The sequence below is a fragment of the Xyrauchen texanus genome, chromosome 7 (genome assembly GCF_025860055.1).
Source record: "Xyrauchen texanus isolate HMW12.3.18 chromosome 7, RBS_HiC_50CHRs, whole genome shotgun sequence".
Taxonomy (NCBI): Eukaryota; Metazoa; Chordata; class Actinopteri; order Cypriniformes; family Catostomidae; genus Xyrauchen; species Xyrauchen texanus.
The window spans coordinates 4,873,551-4,895,258 of record NC_068282.1 but is presented as its reverse complement, the minus strand read 5'-3'; the positions used below and the strand labels follow the sequence as shown (position 1 = coordinate 4,895,258).

General features: G+C 37.5%; 1 protein-coding gene across 1 annotated transcript in view; it reads right to left on the bottom strand.

Moving 5' to 3' along the window:
- Nucleotides 1-21,708, bottom strand: part of LOC127646241 (voltage-dependent calcium channel subunit alpha-2/delta-2-like) — a 320,645-nt gene that overhangs the window by 42,986 nt on the left and 255,951 nt on the right. Inside the window, exons 9-12 of the mRNA XM_052129737.1 lie at nt 11,844-11,894; nt 9,513-9,612; nt 3,834-3,995; nt 380-490 (exon numbers count right to left, since the gene is read on the bottom strand). Of these exons, the coding sequence (XP_051985697.1) occupies nt 380-490; nt 3,834-3,995; nt 9,513-9,612; nt 11,844-11,894 (424 nt within the window). The remainder of the gene's footprint in view (nt 1-379; nt 491-3,833; nt 3,996-9,512; nt 9,613-11,843; nt 11,895-21,708) is intronic.

Here is a 21,708-nt window from a genome sequence, read left to right as displayed (position 1 = left end):
TGGCTCCAAAAGAATTTGGACACTTAAGTCACACTTTAACACATATGGATGTCATTGTATTTTGAATGTCATTGACATTTTGTCATTGCCACAAAATATCAAAACAAGAGGTATTTATTTTGAAGAAGGAAAATAAATCTGTAAATGATAAAAAAGTATTCAGTCACAATTTCTGTGTCATTGCACTGCGTTGCTCCACCAATAGTGAAATCTCATTAGTACAAAATCCCACCCAGATCAAATATGTTCTGATTGGATGTGGGTTTTGTCGCTTTCAGTGGGGACAGAAAAACTACTTGTCGCTGGAAAGTTTGGACATGGCGTCACCATGGGAAACACAGGAATGGACAGGGTTGTTGTTTAATTTGCCTGGACTCACTGTTTTGTTTGGCCAGTTGTACTTCTCAAAAATGTCTTGAGCACGATCTTCGCCGCCATCTGTGAACATCATTATCATCTTATTACAGTTCGCCCTCGGAGCGCTGGTCTCCTGTGAGCGACAGAGATAGAGTCAAAGAGAGAGAGTAAGCATTCAGAAACATGTTTTACAGAAGTACACAAATGCATACACAACTGTTTAGTCTCATTTGTGATGCTGCTAGGCAACTGTATACAGCTAAACTCTATTTCGCGTTATGCTTAGCAAGAAACAGGTTCTTCTTTGTCTTGACTTGTTTGGGTCACAATATGCTCTGTATCTTCACATTTCATCATGTTTCCTTGTCATTCTCACTAAATAATGTAAAGCTGCCCAGTCATAGTTAAATATAAAGGGTTACGGTAAGGGTTAGGTTAGATATAGATTAAATATATCTACAACGGAAATCGTTATTGGTTGACAAATTTGCCGTGGCACAGTATACAGTATTTGTTCACATGCAATACCTTCATATTTAAATCATGGGGTCTATTTTCGTAAGCGGTAGGTACAAAGGCAGTGTGCTACATCTTATTCAATTTTTGTGAGAGCACTAATTCTAAGCACAATTTTTGTGCTAGCGCAAAGCGCAAGTGGGTGGGAGTATTTGCGCTATCTGTGGGTGTATGTGCGCAAACTGTGAGTGTATTGTATATAAATGAAGTTTAGTGAGTGGTGGTGGTGCAGTGGGCTAAAGCACATATCTGTAAATCAAAAGATCACTGGTTCGAGCCCCATGGCCACCACCATTGTGTCCTTGAGCAAGTCACTTAACTCCAGGTTGCTCCGGGGGGATTGTCCTGTAATAAGTGCACTGTATGTCGCTTTGTATAAAGCGTCTGGCAAATGCAGAAATGTAAATGAAGTGTAGCAAAACACAATTTGCTATTTTCCTGAGAAATAGGTCATTACAAGGCGTTTCATTACCACGTCTGTTTTCAGCGAGAAGTACCAATTTATTTCCTGTATTTGCAATTTGGAGATTTCACCAGCAGATGGTTATAAAGTTCATGTCCAAACTCTGAAAATAAGGTGTAACATCAAATTATGATCACTGTTGTAGCCATTTTATGAAACAACCATTTATGAGATTTGTGTTAAACTATCTAAAGGTCATGGTTTATTTTTCAATTATTATTATGTTTATATTCACAATTGTATTTATGATCTAATTTGTATTGTTTTTTTTCCACCAGTTGTTGTAGAGTGATTTTTAAGTCACTGCAAAAGGGGCTGGTGAAGAGTGCAAAATGTTTGGATTTGGAATTAATTGTTTAGACCAATTCATTATTTCGATAACATTTTTGTTTCGTTTGAAGTGTAATTTGAATTTAGAAACATTTTTTGTTTAATTTTTTTTGTGTATCAATAAATGAATTTCCTTTTTCAAATAAAAATTGACCGGTAGAAGTGAAGTGCATGTCGATAAAATGGCATAGCGATGCGCTTAGTGCTAACACTCTTAACATAGGGCCCCATATTTATGAATTGTTACTCCTTTGCTGAATTATTATTATAAACATAGTAACTATAAAAACCATAAGAGATACTTAACCAAAAGTATATGTGTGAGTTTGTGTGTATGTGTGTGTGTGCAGGCACGTCTGTTCCTCTAATCATATGTCTGCTTTTGTATGCATCTGCCACAGATTGTCCTATCTCTGATGAATTACCCAAAAGTCCCTTCTCTCTCTCTCGCGTGTCCAATCACAGCTGTCATTGACATTCGGGCTACGCCATATCACTGTGACAAGATTCTAATAAAGATAAATAATACTGCTGCAATTACAAATTTACAGCACTCTCCTCTTGGCTGATCAGAAGTCGGCTATCAGAAATTAAAATGCCTTATTGGTTGCGGTCGTTGTGGTGATTAAAATGACAGTAGAAGTTGGTGAAAAGAGAAAGTCAGAATGAGAGGTACTGATAATATTCTCTTTGGTCGGAACGGAATACAAATTCATCTGCATGTATGCGGGCCATCTCATTGCGGTCTCTGTCATCAATCACAACATCAGGGTCTGTTAGAGCAGCATTCGCCTAAAACACGCCTCATAGAAGTGATAAACAAATCATGTGTTTTTTTCTCAAGTCGTTATGCACACCTTCAGCACACACGCTATTCCACAGTCAAATTTATCATGCAGTCTGACAAACCATTATCCACAAACTGACTGATTGACTTGAAAAACAGAAAACATAGAAGCCCAGGACCTCACTTGTTTCCTCCAGGAAAGACAAATCACAAATGAGATCTCTTTAACATCTCATCTGTTTCTCTTAAACGCAAGATTAAATGACTCAAGACTTTCAGTGATGTCAAATTTATCTCATCTAGAGTTTCAAAATAGATCTCAATAGTGTCTCAAACTGTGCCCAGATTTTCCAAGATACCAACATCTCCAAGTCTTTCAATATGAACTTTGCTCAAAACATTCTTCCAAGACCCCATTATATAAGCTATGCTATCCACATTCATTTGATAACTCTATACTGTTACTGTATGTCAACAATTGTCTCATTTAATTTCTTCTTAGGAACTGTAAAACATGAGTTAATATTGAGACAAAGACATAACATTTCATTTCAAATGAATCTATAAATTAGAGGTCGGCTGATTGTGGATTTTGCAGATCCCGATAACTAAGGTGGTGGAAAAGGCAGATAACCGATTAATTAGCAAATATATTAAATTAATTTCTAGAATGTTAAAATTATTCTTAGTCTTTCCTTGCTATAAAGGGCGCAGACACAGAGGCTACAAGAGTCCAAAATGAATTCAATCCCAGATGCAGTTTATTGTTCAACCAAAATCCCAATAGTAACCAGACAAACTTTAGATTTACATTTCCCCCACTAGATGGCGTTTAATGATCTTATTCACAAGATATAAAGTAAGTGAATGTATGCACATTTCAATAGTCAAATTTTTCTTTGCATGCCCTTGCATCAATTCAGAACACTTAATTCTCTAATCAAAATAACAAACTATGCATTGAAGTGAGGATCAAATATGGATGAATATTGTCAATGATGAAAGATTTTAATACAGCAAATCCCCATGTGACTGTAAATTTTTTTAAAAATAATAACGGCAACTATCGGCATAGATCAGTCTACCTCTAATTTAAATAGAAATAATATTTAAATAGAACTTATTTTTTTGTAATACGATTTAATCAAACATAAAAAGTAAACAAACTAAAATATAATGAGATAACATATTCATATGTTTAAAGCAAAAGTAGTATTGTTTAATAAATCCTAGAACTGATTGTTGGAGGTGGTGTATGTTTATATAGCCATACTTTTAGGACCAAACTAAAATCAAAAATAGAATTATAGGGTATGTCTTCATTTAGATAGCTAGGTAAACACATGCGTGACTGCGTGTGTGTGTGTGTGTGTGTCTTACATTCAACAGTTGGTCAAAGGCAAACTGAAAGCCTGTCTTGTAGTCTGTTGTCCCTTTGGCCAGCATGTTCTTCACTGCATCCTTGAAGATCTTCTTATTCTTTATGTTTGCTTGAACCAGTGTCGTAAAACATGGTACCACAGCGTATGCTTTCTCATTAAACTGAGAGAGAGATAGAAAGAGAGAAACAGAGCAAGGGACAGGTTATAAAGTCCATTAAAAGGTTTGATTTAGATGCTTTTAAAAATTTTATATCCATTAGATCTCACAGCATCAGCTGTTAGCACACTAATGGAGTCACTTACACCTGATTGAACTCTGAATTTTCCCACCCATCGGAAGTGGGAGGTCTGAAGTAGGAAATTTTAACTTGGGTATTTGTGTTGTTTATAGCATAAGGGTTATAGCATGTTGCTATGTGATTGCAAAGGTATATTGAATGTTTTTAGCATGTTGCTAACAGGAACAAAGAAAGAGCAGCAGGTAAAAATTGCATGATAAAATGGTATATCAAACAGAAATATGTGTTCACTTACTTAGAATTCTGAGTTAGCAACTTGTAATTACGAGGTTTACAAAGAAGTGAACGCTCTTTACAAGTCAGAATCTAGTAAAACAGTAATTCCAACATGATGTGAATGCACCAAAAGTCCCTCGTTCCATGTTAGTTTGAGGCATTTTTTCTGCTGTTTTATGTATATATTTTTTAAAAGTAACACATCACCATTTAAAAGGCGCATGATTTGAGGTATCATTCATGTCCGTACCACAATCAGAGCAGACTTAGAGTTACAGGTTTGTTCATAACAATAACCCTGAGTATGAGCAATACTAATAGTGATGCTTGCCTTAGCAAACACCTGAAAATACTAGTATAAGTTCTAAATGACCTGTAGTGATTTTGTGTGTGCAAATAATTAAAATAATTTACTAATACCTATTATATCAGTAGAGCTTTACTAAATTAATATGCAAAATTCAGCATAAAGTGTCTGTGTGTGCAGTGCTGGGTAGGTTACTTCTGAATTGTAATTGGGTACTGAATCCAAATTACAAGTACTGGATTTATGTAATCTGATTACATAATTCAGATTGCATGTAATCCATTACTACACAGCACTGTGTGTGTTTGTGAAAGCACAACTGTTCTTGCAGCCTTGTTCTACACTGCAGGTGCAGATAAAAAATTGCCTATTGAAAAGAAAAATCCCACATGAGATTTTTGTAACATCTCCTGCTTCTCAGATGTTTCTCCTGAGAAAAAGGCTCCAGTAACCTCACATGTGTCTCCTCTAGAGCAGGGGTCCCCAAACTACGGCCCGCGGGCCGAATACGGCCCGCCCCCACATTTGGACCGGCCCTCTGAACAATGCCATGCAGAGAAATATTTTTACAATTTAATTTTAAATATGTTTTAATCATATCATATTTGTATTTGATAATACATATTGGCTTTCAAAATAAAATTTCCCTTAGTTATAATTATTAAAGTAGCCAAATTATTTGTTAGATTCACCCGGATTAAAGTTCCATCGTGATCGAGCGGGTGCACGCGATCCAGCAAGAAAATTTAAAGTGACAACAAAATGGCCAAACGGTTGGGAAAGAGAAAAGTTGATTCAGAATGCAGGGTATTTAACCAAAAGTGGACAAGTGATTATTTTTTGTTCAATGCAAAGAAATGGCTGTTTGCCTCATCTGTCAAGAAACAGTCTCCGTGTTCAAAGAATACAATCTGCGCCGACACTATGAAACCCGCCACAGAGACAAGTATGCAAGTTTACAAGGCCAAATGAGAGCAGACAAAGTGTCGAAGCTAAAAAGTGGACTATCTGCTCAGCAAAATACGTTTGTACGGCAAACCCAGTTGAACCAGTCATCCATTCGAGCTAGCTTTCAGGTAGCTAAACTGATTGCAACCTGCGGTAGGCCATTCAGTGATGGTGAGTTCAGTAAAGAAATGTATGAATGCTGTTGCGGAGGAGGTGTGCCCCGATAAGAAAGACGTCTTAAATGCGGTGAATCTGTCCGCAAGTACAATCACCAGACGAATTGAAGAACTGGGGTATAATGTGCCCAGCTGAAGGAAAAAGTGAAAGAATTAGATTTTTTTGCATTAGCGCTGGATGAAAGTAATGACGTGCAGGACACGGCACAGCTGCTCATTTTTCTTCGCGGAGTTAGCTCAAACTTTGAAGTGTCCGAGGAGCTGGCAGCCCTAAAAAGTCTCAAAGGTACTACAACAGGGGAGGATTTTTTTGGTAAAGTGTGCCAAACGATAGAAGAGTTGGATCTAGACTGGTCTAAGCTGGCCAGCATCACGACTGACGGAGCTCCTAGTATGGTTGGCGCGTCAAGGGGACATAGTTCACACTGATTAGCCTAATACGCATGAGTAAGTAAATAATTTGATTTCAATAGCAATGAATATGAAAAAATGTCATTACGATAGTAATAATGCTCTTTTAATAGGCTATATATCACTTGATATGTATGGTGCATAAATAATACATTAATCTAGCATTAGGAGGCATAATACTGTAAATCCATTTAAAATCATAATAAAATATCCACAATAAATCACTCCGGCCCATGCCATTTTCTGTTAGACTACGGCCCTCCATTATAGAAAGGAAAAATGATGTGGCCCTCATAGAAAAAAGTTTGGGGACCCCTGCTCTAGAGTTTCAAATGGTCTCAAACCGTGCTCAGATTTGCCAAGACACCAAAGTCAGCAAACAAAACAATGAATAATAGCTATTTGGCCTTTGGTGAACAATATTTCTGGGCTAGGTGATGTCATCTGAAGAGCAAAGTCATTTCAGGGGCGGAACAAGTTATAACATTTTGATGAAATGTTACGAATCAAGCATTTTTTCTCTTTGGAATAATGTGCACTTTTGAATCGTGCAAAATAACACCAGTATATAGATTATTATTACCTGGATGTTCAGGAAAGTAAATAAGGTCAATTATGATTTCATATTGACTATAAGCGTGTGAAGGTTAACACACATCCTAATGTGGTCTAAGACTGCTTTTCTTCACTGGGCTGTAGAATAAGGCGTGTTGTAGCTCAGATTATGATGCTCATTTTGCGCTCTCAGAGCTGGGATTAGGAAACACACTCTAAGAGCTGCAGATCAGCCCGGATTACTGGCATAGGCCACCAAAACATTAATGTTTCTTTATGTGTATGTGCAGCTGTGTATATGTGTGGGTTGCATCTGGGTGCTGCTATTGTGTGCTCACAATAAATGATAAACTCTCTGCACATTAAATTCAAGCTCCGTTTTGTTTGCTTTCCGCATTTTCATTTTTGTTCACATTTAAATTCATGGATTGAATGTAATTGGATTGCATAATGGCTTTTCCTAAAAATTGAGGTTTGGGAAAAATAGCAGGTCTGATACTCCAAATGCTCACTAATCAAGCAATATTAGACAGCCTCTTACTAACTACACTCACATCAACTCCTGTCAAAAACTAACCCAAAACATATGCTCTCCATCTTCAAGTTCAGACATCAAGACCTTTAAACCAAATATTGCTGAAATATTTTCGGTGTTTGCTTTTTTAAATCCTTTCTCAGTGACAAACACTTATAAGTCAACATGAGGGGTCTCGGTATCTCAGCGAGTAAAGACACTGACTACCACCCCTGGAGTCGCGAGTTCAAAATCCAGGGTGTGCTGAGTGAATCCAGCCAGGTCTCCTAAGCAACCAAATTGGCCCGGTTGCTAGGGAGGGTAGAGTCACATGGGGTAACCTCCTCGTGGTCACTATAATGTGGTTCTCGCTCTCAGTGGGGTGTGTGTGGTGAGTTGTGCGTGGATGCCGTGGAGAACAGCGTGAAGCCTCCACATGTGCTATGTCTCCACGGTAATACGCCCAACAAGCCACGTGATACGATGCGTGGATTGACGGTCTCAGATGTGTAGGCAACTGAGATTCGTCCACTGCCACCCGGATTGAGGCGAGTCACTACACCAACACGAGGACTTCGAGAGCACTGGGAATTGGGCATTCCAAATAAAAATAAAAAATAAAAAAGTCAACATGAAATCAAAAATTACCCCATTTATTTTCTGAATCTATGTGACTTTCCTTATTTGCATTATTAATCAGTGTACAGTATGCGATTATAAAGAAACAACAAATGTTTTTGTCATAATCTTTCATCCCAGAGTGTTAACCTTCTCCAACTTTTCTTGTCTGATGTAGCGCATTATTTAAAATGTTTAACGCGTTAATTTTTCTTAATCAATGTTAACACATTTACCGTTAATACAGCATAAACCTTTGTGATATATCCGCCCAGACTCATTACACTAACGCACACACCACAAAAGCACACAACAGCCTTATCAGTGATCAGATGATGGAGCTCTTGATGCTATTTGTTGTACAAAAAAAGCCCAAATGGGACTTTCATGGAATCAAGGAATTTTCAGCCTAAGGCACATTTTAATTATCACAGAAGCATGGAAACTCGCTTAACTATCACCAAAACGCAGAATGAGATTTTTTTGTAAAGCATTTTTATATGTAGTTCAAAGCGCTCCTGACACGATTCATGAATGCAGCTTCACGATTGCTGTAACAAAGAGGATTGCCACAATCTACCAGCAGAATAACATTGTGGAGGATGAGAGTTTAATAGATGTAATGCATATTGCAATTAATGTGACAAACTATGTGGGGACTAGTTCTTTCAATTAGTCAAACTCCCACTTAGACTTTGGGAATCGTTTAATGTTACTTGGATTGGTGCTATTTTAGTGCATTTCTATCTTTATACTGTGAAATGGTTTGTTTGAATTGTTTTTTATAAAACATTATAGTTTTACAAATTAGTTTATTTTTCTTTCCTAAGAAATAAATCAACTGACATCACTAGTCTGATGACATAACCAAGGCCACTTGTGCAGGGAAAAACAGTCTCTCCCAAACTGCCGCATCTTGTTGCACTTATACCTCTCCTTGGCTGATTAGCCCGATTGGGGGCCGGGCGTGCATAGTCACGGCCCGGTCCCGCCCTCCTCCTTGTCACACCCAGGTAATAAAATCAGGTCCCACCTAGGGATAAAGAACTGAGAACCGGTTCTGAATGTGAAAGATTTTCTTAACTTTTGGGTTCTGTTAATGGTTCTTGAACATTCACAATAAGGATCAGACGCCATGCTACAATACTCTGAAAGTGCTTCCTGCCCTACCATTCAGTGGCACAAAACATATAGCATGACCAGAATAGTTAAAATTAATGACTCTTATGAGCCATAGAACATAGAACGTGACCAATGTAGTTCAATTTCTGAACAAGTGACTCTTATGGTTCATTTCACTCTAGAGCTCAAAACATACAACGTGACCAGCATAGTCCGATTCCTGAACTAATTACTCTTATGAGCTGTTTCGATTTTATATACAGCATGAAACATACAGTGTGATAAGTTTGGTCCAAATCCTGAATGAATGGCTCTTATGAGGCAATTCTTTTGAATCTACATAGCGAAACATATAGCAGTACATCTCTAACAAATCACTCTTATTAGCCGGTTCATTTTAAAGAATGGAAAAACTGAGTATTCTGAAATATGACATTACTGAAGTTAAACACACATTTTTTGAACACATTTCTGTTATGTTTGGAAAGTGTGTGTGTGTGTGTGTACCTACCCGGGCCACATTTACGTAGTCATCATCAGAAAGCGTGTCTAGCATTTCATAGACAGAGGTTTTCATGAGATTCAGTGTCAGTCCGCTTACACTGCCGCTCCTATAAATACAAATACACATATCCCGGTGAATCTCAAGAAGACACATCCAAGTCATATTTCACCTCAAAAACAAACACAGTAATATTATTAAAACCAGCATAAATGAAAGGCAGTACAGCAAATGCTACCATGATGTATAAATACTCTACTATTTTAATAATATATCATTGCTGTTTTCACATTACAGTAACATTGCTCTCAAAGTGGCCATACATACTGTAGAAACATGCGCCCAAAACATGCTGTTGCCAAGCAGAACCTGTTGCTAAGTATCAGCCACATCCATCAAAAGTAAATTCTAAATGGCAAGTTAAAAGCCAACATCTTTACTGACAGTACGGAGACAGCCAATCTTCAGAAACAGAGTACATTTAAATTCTAAGATGCAAATTGGACTTATTAATAGCTTACAGCAGCTATTGAAAAAGCAATCACAGAGCGCATGAGTTCATGTGTAATTTGGCTTCCAGAGTTAGAAGCTTTAATAAAGCCGAGCACATTGGAACAGCATTTCTGGAGAGAAAAGGCTTGCGACAGCAGTATTGTCTCATGTTTCCAGTATTTACAATGAGATTAGTCTGAAGATTGTCACAAACGTTCACTGTGAAGGTTGCTTTTGATTGGCATGAGATTGCTTTGGCAAAACGACAGCTGCAATTGCTTTATTTTTTTATTAGATATCAGTATCTGTTTAAAGTTATGGCACATTGCCAGCTAGCAACAATGAACCCACATTAAGTAGTTTTTGTTGAGTGGTTTACTTAAGAATATGAATGGTTTTCTTGGCGATTATGCGCATAATGGCTGTGTATTTGAGGCAATCACCTATTTGTTAAATGATGACGCAGTGTTAAAATGACTAAGTGATGTGCATAGATCATTGTCACTCAAGTTTACAAAACTAGATTTTTGCATGTAACAAAAACTCACCACCATGATACTAGAGTTTTTGGTTTATGATGGCAAATTAGTACCATGTGAAAATCTTTTTTTAGGGCTGTCAGAATATTTAATTGTGACTAATCGCACAGTTTTTCTTAGTTAATTGTGATTAATCGCACGAACTGCATAGTTAATCGCAATTAATTGCATGAGTTTTCATAGTTAATCGCAATTAATCGCAGATTTTGAAAGTGCTGCAATTTGACTCTCTATATATTTATTTTTTTCTTCAAAATGCATTTATTTCCATTACAAAAGAAAAAAAAACTATTAAGTAATAATAATGTTTTATTATAATTTTTTTCTCCCCAATTTGGAATGCCCAATGCGCTCTAAGTCCTCATGGTTGCGTAGTGACTCGCCTAAATAAAGGTGGCGTAGGACGAATCTCAGTTGCCTCCGCGTCTGATACAGTCAATCCACATATCTTATCACGCCGCTTGTTGAGTGCGTTACTGCGGAGACACAGCGCTTTTGGAGGCATCCATGCACAACTAAAAAATAAATATCGCTAGCCTGCAAGCTTAAAGGGTAAATAGTACACCTTTCCTCAATGTTCCGCAAGATTTGAGGTATCGTTCATGTTTATAGCGCAAATGGTGCAGGATGAGCTATTGACCAAAGTTTAATACTTCCCAGATAGCACACGTAAATCTCCAAGATGTCTCTTTTAAGAGTGTTTCATCAGGAAAGCATAACATTTGAATTAACGTCTGATAAACATCTTAAAAAAAGATAATTAACATACAGTCTAAATTTGTATATAAAAAAATACGTCTTCCAGACACGTGTGCTTTCAGGGCTAGGAGATTGTTCACATCAATATTAATAGTGATGCTTGCCTTATCAACAGTGGATTTAATCCCACCTAAAATTATGGAACAGGTTATGTATAATGCAAAATTGTACATACAGTAATACACTTTAGAGGTCAGATAAAATCGGCTTTGACTGAGTTGCAGGACAATTTAAATACTACACTTGAACCCAATTCCACTGGAATGTCATTTTTCGTTTTACATAACACAATAGCATTGTGAGGAAAAATATTTAGGAATGAGCCTAACAAGTTACAACATTGTTAAGACAATAAAGTACCTATATGGCCATATTTGCCAGCAGGTGGCAGTAAAGTACCTTACTCGTTTATGTGCATGATAACTGACAGTTTTTAACAACAGTGATGACAGAGTGTGTTAATGTGTTGCATATGAGACAAATAGAGAGATATCAAGAGAGTGTATATACAGTTTTTTTTAGTGTGCTGTATGTTTAAAAGGTTACTTACACATCCACAATGATGACCATGTCCTTTGGAGATGAAGCACCCTGAATATACCTATGAAAAAGAGCAAACAACAATAATTGCTGATATTATTAACTTGACATGTTAAAATATAAGTATTTTATTAAGTGTAGTACAGAACAGCCAATAACATTTAGCTGTCACTGCCATTTATAGTTAAAACGGAAGCAAAAACTGAATTTTCATGATCAGAAAAAGTAATTCATGGATCCTTACCAGATAATTAACTAGATTTAATTTACACAGAACCAAAGGCTAAAACCCAAACTTACCTAAAACTTTTGTGTGATTACTACAAAATTAATTGTGACTTGCCCCTCCTTTTCATAAAAAAAGCAAAAATCTAAGTTCCAGTGAGGCACTTACTATAGAAGTGAATGGGGGCAATCCATAAACATTTCGAAATACACTCACTATTTCGAAAGTATAGCTACAAGACATAAACAATATGCATGCTAACATGATTGAAGGTGTGATAAAATCACTTACTATATGTTTCTGTGGAACGTTATAGACAATTTTACAAATGATTTGTAATCATTTATATACCTGTATATATATAAATTAAATAAAAAAAACTTTTCTCCCCAATTTTGAAATGCCCAATTCACACTCCTTACAATGTCCTCGTGGTGGCACGGTTACTCGCCTCAATACGGGTGTCGGAGCAAAGGTCTCAGTTGCCTCCGCTTCTGAGATCGTCAATCTGCGCATCTTATCACGTGGCTCGTCGTGCATGACACCGCAGAGACCCACAGCATGTGGAGGCTCATGCTACTCTACGGGATCTACACACAACTTACCATGCGCCCCGATGAGAGCGAGAACCACTTAATTGTGACCACGAGGAGGTTAAACTATGTGACTCTACCCTCCCTAGCAACTGGGCCAATTTGGTTGCTTAGGAGACCTGGCTGGAGTCACTCAGCACACCCTGGATTTGAACTCGCGACTCTAAGGGTGGTAGTCAGTGTCAATACTCTCTAAGCTACCCAGGCCCCGATTTTTGAACTTTTTAAAGAAAAGGAAGGATGAGTTGATTTTTCTTTCCTTTTCTTTTCTTTTTTGTGTGGAAATCAACATTTTGTCACAAACGCTGGCTATTAAGCTAACCTGGTATTGAAACCGGAATAGTTTGCTTACAAACACAATCAAATCTAGTTTTCAAGTCTACTATTCCAGATCTGAACAAACTCTTTTGACTCGTCAAGGAGTTTGTGTGAAGCTAACCCATCGCGAAGTACGAGTAGCACAACGTCAGGTGAAATGCCAGGCTGGACCAGGATTTATTTTTCAGCTGAGTCATCAGCCCACTGACAAACACATTATTCAGTCTGTCTGTCTCTCGATGTCTTTGTGCTAGAGCAAGCAGATCGTGCTGCGGCTTTTGTCTCAAACGGCGCAGAGGCCATTTTTAGCACAGTGCTCAATCTGAGTGGAGAAAGACAATGTACAACGTGTGGCACTTTTGTGCCACCAACAACAAATAAATAAATAAAAGCCCCAATGCAGCATCTGTCCAATGCTGATAGAGCCTGACATATAGGGAACAGTAGTGCAGACATTTTCACTTTTCCCCACGCAATTAAAAAAGCATTACATCTGACAATCAGCCCGAGAGATTGATGGATGTCGTAAAGCCATCGGAAGCGTTGTTGCTGGAAAAATTGCATTGGTTTTTGCATGGTGTGGTGATTGGCTGTAATACAGACAGGTAGTTAACGCTATGTGCTATCATGAACAGAACGATCGTCAAGGGTCTCTTCTAGTGAGCTAATCAGACTGAAGAGACGACCTGAAAAGTGGCACATCAGGTGCTGTAGCTCATGGAGAAATGGTTTTGAAGCATGGCTAGCCCTGGCAAGGGACAATATGCACACACAAACCACTATCTCAGTGCTTCTTTGGCATATGTGGCAGCAAACATGTACGATGATCTCTGACCCACAATTTGGAGGGAAATCCAGCCTTAACACCACTTGAGAGTGCAAGAATGTGCACTTGACGTCGAAGGATGACAATTATATTGGCTGGGAGTGCAATTCCAGCTCAAGACTGTGTAATGCTAATGCTAATCATGCTAATACAAGGGGGGAAAGCTTTAGGGGTGAATGCGGATTAAATTAAATTACTTTGGGATAATTAAAAATGCTAAATTGAAGGTCAGACCTAAAATTAAAACTGCATGAACATTCATTGGGGCAAAAACGAGTTTATCGTAGCTATGAAGCATACTGGCATGAATTTGATCAGTTTAATCACCAAACTCTTGCATTTGAGTGATCATTATGATGTGTATGAGAGTGAAGGTTGACAAGCCGAGAAATATACAGTGGCAAGCAAAAGTATGTGAACCCTTTGGAATTAGATGGTTTTCTGCATTAATTGGTCATAAAATGTGATCTGAAGTCACAAGCATAGACAAACACAATTTGCTTAAGCTAACAACACACAAACAATTATAATCTTTTATGTCTTTATTGAACACATCCCAATTCACAGTGCTGTGGAAAAAGTAAGTGAACCCTTGGATTTAATAACAGGTTGATCCTCCTTTGGCAGCAATAACCTCAACCAAGCCTGCGGATTAGACCTACATAACGTTCAGAAGGAATTTTGGACCGTTCTTCCTTACAGAACTACTTCAGTTCAGCCATATTCTTAGGATGTCTGGTGTGAACTGCTCTCTTGAGGTCATTCCACAGCATTTCTATTGGGTTAAGGTCTGGGCTCTGACTGGGCCACTCCAAAAGGTGGATTTTCTTTTTCTGAAGCCATTCTGTAGTGGATTTACTTTGATGTACAGGGTCATTGTCCTGCTGCATTACCCAACTTCTACTGAGCTTCAGCTGGCACACAGCCACCTTGATATTATCCTGTAGGATATTTTGATAAACTTGGGAATTCATTTTTCCCTCGATGATCGCATGAGGTCCAGGCCCTGGAGCAGCAAAGTAGCCCCAAATCATGATGCTCCCACCAACGTACTTCACTGCTGGGATGATGTTTTCATGTTGGTATGTGGTGCACTTTTTATGCCATACATAGTGCTGCCTTTTCTTCCCAAACAATTTAACCCTAGTTTTATCAGTCCACAAAACATTTCCCCAGTAGAAGGGCTGAAACGATTAGTCGATGTTATCGACAGTAAAAAACTGTCAGCCAAAAATGTTGTTGTCGAATAGTCGTTTGATCTCATTTAACATAACGTGAGATCATTTAAAACTCTAATGATGATGAGCGAGAGCAGCACTGCAGTTCTCGCCTGACTGAGGAGAGGAAGAATTACACAACTCACAGTCTAGATGCACTCTAAACTTTCCAAACAGCTTCAGATGGTGTAGATCGTAAAGAATGAGGGAATTATAATGCAAAAATACACATCTAGTAAATACAGAATCACTCTCGTTGTGGAATAAGTGGAGCTGGAGCTGCCGCTCCGCTGAAGCAAAACTTTCGTGTCGAGTGTCTTTAATGGAAACACCCCGGCATTACATCTTTAATGCAGTTATAATTAATGCGTCATAGCTTTATTAAAGTTAAAATAATATAAAAGAAGGTCATGTAAATAACTACAAACTCCAAAACTGGTATTTCTCTGTGCGGTCAGCGCCTCTTCTATGAGTTGCGCGAATGTCACGATCTAAGGGGGAGAGATTGAAACTGCACCCGGCTGATGCACACTGTCACGGGGACACTCATCACTCGAGCGCACTTATTGCAGCTAGATTATAACGTGATGGCTTGTGACTTACTGAATCATAATATATGTCACTGTGCATTTCTTATCATGAAGACAATTGGCAATACGCAGTTTTATTAGCTTTATTAATAATAGAGAGTTTGTTTTTTTGTGAGTTAAAGATAGATTGAAGTGAACAGAAAGGTGAGAGAGGGTAGCCAACGCCCCATTATACATTGCAACAAAATACATTTTTTGTTTTCTAATAACAATATACATAGATTTTTTTGCCAGGTTTGCCAACTCCTGACTCTAATTAGCTTTTGTTGACGTTATTAGCCTAGGGTTTTACATACTTTTTCCAACCTACACTGTGAATGTTATAATGATGTATTCAATATGTACAAGAACAATACAATAATTTGTGTGTTATTTGTCAAGCAAATTGTGTTTGTTTATTATTTTAACTTAGATGAAGATCAAACCAGATTTTGAGACAAATTCATACATAAAAGCAGGTAATACCAAAGGGTTCAAAATTAGGGCTGTCGATTTAACTCGTTAATTCAGTGTGATAAATTTTACCAAAAATAACGCATTAAAAAAATTTACGCAATGAATCGCATGCCCACGGACCATAATAAGGAAGATTCCTAAGAAATGCAAGCTTGTAGTACCACCTGTTTACTCCAGAGGGCAGTAAGTGAAATGTCAGCTGTATGAGCAACACAGTTTATACAGTGAAGAAAACACTTCAGTAGGCAGAACAACACAAACATGCGTTACGTTCTTGCGTTCAAAACACTCGAAGGAATGCAAATGCAATCTTAGGGATTTCAAGATATGTTTAAAGATTGAGTATTAAACTATATTTATCTTGACACAGTGACCTAACATTTTATTTTTATGACGCAACACACCCGAGACGTCTGACGCAGGTGTAAACTGACGGGCCCTTAAACAAGCCCTCATTATAAATCTCCACAAACTCACTTGTGAAATGGATTGCTGTGAACTGTGTGTCAATGATTGACTTCTGATCAATAATATGGAAGTAAACAATACATTGTATTCTAAAGCCGCTTTTTGTATTGTCTTATCAATGATTAACTCTTCTGCTACAGGAATGGTAAGCATTATAATTATCTGAATATATATATAATTTTTTCATATTTAAAGATAACTATGTATAATTATATATTGACATAAATATGTATAATCTTTATATATTGAGTTATTGTTATATGAGGGGCTTTCTCAGCAAATATTTGTATATGCGATTAATTCATCGGGACACCATGTAATTAATTTGATTAAAAATTGTAATCAATTGACAGCCCTAATTCAAATGCTTTTTCTTTCCACTGTAAGTGTATTTGAATCAAATAAAATTATTGTCACTACACCCAGGGACGTATTATGACTTGCAAAGGCCCTGGGGCCAATTATCTCCAAGGGCCCCCATTTCAAATGAATTTTTCTCCTCTGTTTGCTTTTATGCAGTCGGTCCACAGCACGCTTGATTCAGTTACTGCCGTGTTTGCTCATGTTCTTACTTCTAATAATGCAGCCCTGTCTTTCTGCACAAACAAACACATGTTTTCATGAATACACTTTCAGTAAACACAGACACGATAATTGGAGGTTGAGTAGCACATTAGGAGCCACGATAAAACTAAAATAAAAACAATGAAATTTGCAGAGCCTAAAATTTGTACATGTATCATATATAAAGAACAGGACTAAAAAAAATCAATGGACTTAATGAAGGAAATAAGTTTGTTTAGGATTTAATGCATGGACTTTTGAACTGTGGAAATAAAGGCCACATTTTCAAAAGAGTAAAATCAGATAAACATGCACAAGAAGATTTTGAAATGAAAAAGTGCTTCTCTATGAACTCACACTGAATACAAACTGAGTTTAAAATATTGTACCAGCAATGTTTTAAATTCAGAGGCGAGGTCATTTTTAACAAGGGACTAAAAACCAAAATGTTTTTCATTTTAGTTCGTTCTGAGCAGAAACTGTATTTTTTCATTCTGGTTCTGGCATTTGCAGCCTCTTTCCAATTGGTAACAGGTTAGAACAAAATTAAATAAAAGTTAATAATGTTCTTTTTAAAATGACAGTACTTTGTGCTAAGAGTGGGTGATATACCAGTTGCAGTGTTGCCAGATCTCACAAGAGAAACAGGGGAAACTCACCCAAAATTAGTGAAAATATAAGGAATTATTTATTTTTCCCCCATATTATCAAAATAGACATCATAGAAAGCATATAACATATTGCCTGTAAAATATATACCCAAATATATTATACACACACACACACACACACACACACACACACACACACACACACACACACACACACACACACACACACGCAGTTGTGTTTCCATGTTTTATGGGGACTTTCCATAGACATAATGGTTTTTATACTGTACAAACTTTATATTCTATCCCCTAAACCTAACCCTACCCCTAAACCTAACCCTCACAGAAAACTTTCTGCATTTTACATTTTCAAAAAACATAATTTAGTATGATTTATAAGCTGTTTTCCTTATGGGGACCGACAAAATGTCCCCACAAGGTCAAACATTTCGGGTTTTACTATCCTTATGGGGATATTTGGTCCCCACAAAGTGATAAATACACGCTCACACACACACACACACGCACACACACACACACACACACACACACACACAAAGTATATACTGTACATCTGGCCAAATATAAATCTAAAATCAATTAATAGCCTAAATCTCTCTCTCCTACATACACGCACACAATGCGTGGCCACGTTTGGACTAATGTCATCTTATGCGAATTATTTTATTCTAATTATTTAATATGTTTCATTATTTTATTTTAATTATTTGTGTTAATGACAGATCTGCTTAACAGTCAAATCCCGGCAGCATCAAAACTGTATTAATGCATCATATTGTACCTAACAATAATACAGCGAAGACTTCAAAACTACCTCGATATCTTGATTAATCATGCATGCATATGTAGTAATTATATATTTTTGCCCAAAAAACACGTCATGGAAGGCTACATACACAAAATGCAATTAGGCAAAGAATGTGTGATCTACTAAAAAAAGAGTGAAGCCCCATTTTTTGGTCAACAGGAAGTGTCAAAATGTAGTTCTGTCCGAAATTGGGTCTCTTAGTCTATGATAAGACCTGTGCTCAGATTCAGAGAAAACAAAGGCAGTGTCTCGTTTGGAAGGATGCGTCCTCCGGAGGTCACATTCGTCAGCTGTATACGTCATCAAGGCTGTCTCGTTTCAGAAAAGCGAGTAGGACACTTGGAATGCAGCCTTCAAATGCGACTTTCTTTCATGGGAATTCGGAGGATGCATGAGGTGTATCCTTCGTGGGCACTCACAACCCACAATTCTTTGCTTCATCGGAAATGTCTAAAAAAAGTGACGCCAATTTGCCCGTAAATATGATGTTCAAACGCAAGGAATGTTAATTCCCAAGTTGAAATACCTCAGTAGATGGGTGCAGAGTATATAGCAGGTATAATTATATTAATATATAATTAAAATAAAGTATTAGACTAAAAGAAAATCTATTTTCTTTTCTCTCTACATCATTATAACTCTCCTCAAATGTACCTCATACATTCCCTTCTAAAGGGACTTTGTTCCCTTCTCAGTCAAAGTGCTCACGCTTGTCAAAGAGTGGCGTGCTGTCATAGCAACCATGTTCCGTTCCATTTCCGTTTATCCTTTGAAGGCCGTCTCGTTTAAACAAGATTTGTTTTAAGAAGGACACTCTGTATACTGCAGCCTTCAAAGGACGCATCCTTCCTAGCGTGCAGCCTTCCAAACGAGACACAGCCAGAGTGAGATTTTATAATCCACATTTAGAAGAAAAATCTGTATTTATTTCTCAGCTTCAGTGTTGTAATAGTGACTGATTTGGGCATTGTAGAGCAGTGCTAACCAATGAGAATTTGAGAGGTACATTCTGCTATTTTAGGAAATCCAATTTGCTGTATTCCCACTTGATTTTCCCAACCCTAACCCTTACAACACATATTTACACACTCCTATCCCTCAAATGCTCCATCAGAGCTTTCTGTAGTGTGTGACAAACTCAAGGCTGTGTCCTTAGAAAGCTAGTTTGAATAAAAGGTGGGATTAACTCATGCTAACAAAGATCTAAGCGTCCATTCCAGGCGGAAAGCAGATTCAAGCAGTGTCTGTTAGTGTCAGTATCATTCAATGTCAGTCTATTGGCTCGGTTTCTTTTGGCGATGACATTTTTCATACCACCTATATTCATCTCTGATACATGACATTGACATTCCCATTCTGTGCTCAAGTCACTGTACCATCCATGTATTAGCCTGATGGATCCAGATGTCCCGTTTCTGCATGGATTCCATTCAGTAATTACCCCTCCATTGAGGCCCAGCGACGCCATTTCTTCCCAGTCATTACCCACATTCCCCAACGCCCCGGCCAGGTGACATGCAGATGGGCCATCACAAGCCAGGTTCCCCCGGTTCCCTAGCTAACAAAAACTCACACACAAGCACACACTCTAGAAGGTTTAAAACAAAACTGAGGCCACCATAACCACTACGGTCATCCACAGCATCTGTTGTGACACATGGAACAAGATGCATGGCATGTGACAATCTACCAGTCATAAGTTTGGACACACCTACTCATTCTTTATTATGAATATTTTCTACATGTTAGTATAATAGTTAAGTCACCATGTCTTACTCAGAAAATATTTTCATTATTTACACCAGCATCGCAAGGACATTACATTGCTGGAAACTACGTCGCATTACGTTTGTATGCGTTTGAATGGGAGTGACAGGAGTACAAAGCGTAGTGTGTAAAGCGATCAAAAGGTTTTTAATGTCTGTCTGTCCATCTAGCTATCTATATCTCTATCTATATAATCATCTTTCGGAAAGGCTGGAAAAACCTCATCACAAAATGTCCCGTTTGTAAGAGATGACAGAAAACACATTTCCCAGGAAAGTAAAAGCAAGAACTGACATTGTAATGTGCCTCACTCTGCTTTGAATGTGTCCCTCAATGAGAGAAAGATATTTAAAATAATGTGGTTCCTTTATCATGGTGCAGCGTGGGTAAAAATCAATGCATTACTTCTGAAGGGAGGGGACGCCTTTGTAAGAATATGTGCATGCTCTCTGACCTTCCTTTTGTCTCTCTCTGCATCTCATAGTCTTACAGTGAAAATGGCACATTAAAATGAGTCAATTATAGCTGCGTATCTCATCTGAAATTATACGGTTGACATACACATGTGCAGCTGGTGATTTCTGATTGTCACATTCTGCAGGTGTGACAATGATGGGGTTTATTGAATACTTTAACTGTGTGCATATACAATAGGATTTCAGGCTGGGTGAAATATTGAATATCAATACTATATTTGCCTGAACTGTGTGATTGTTTTTATGTTATAATATTTCTCCCATGCCAGGCAAATATAGACAACTGTAGACAACAAGTTATATGTTATAAGAGGCTTTGTGTATTTAAGTTTATTTTAATGTAGAGATATACACAGTCCTGCCCTAATAGGACTCTTATTGTATTCAGTATGTGTGTGTGTGTTAAGGATTTATTTGTGTGTGTACGCATGGATGGGATTATTATTTTATGGACTGCTGCTCTTTCTGGTCACCTCAGGATATGTGCTTGAATAGATTGAATTAAGATTAAAAACATTGAGGGCTGTGAAGCAGGTAAGATGTGGAAAAGAGAGATGTTGTCTCATTTTTATTTATTCCATTTTTTTATTTAGCTGATTATTGAATAATTTGATATCAAGATCGACAGATCTGAATGGGTGGATGACCAGTTGCTCTTTCCTTTGGTGCTTTTATAAACATAAAACTTAAGAAAACAGCATATTGTGGATTTCAAGGAGAACATAAAGCGTTAAAAAAAGACAGAGCATAAATCTATATTTTGACAAGACCAGTCCAAGGGGGTCTGACAGTATCTAAAACAAAACAACAAAAAAAGCAAAAAACTTTTCTCATTTGAGATCAGTTTATCATTTCATCTTTTCTCTTTATAACCTCCTGAGACCCGAGAATGACTGCTGTGTCATTTCCCTTTTTCATTTGTAACTAGTAGCAC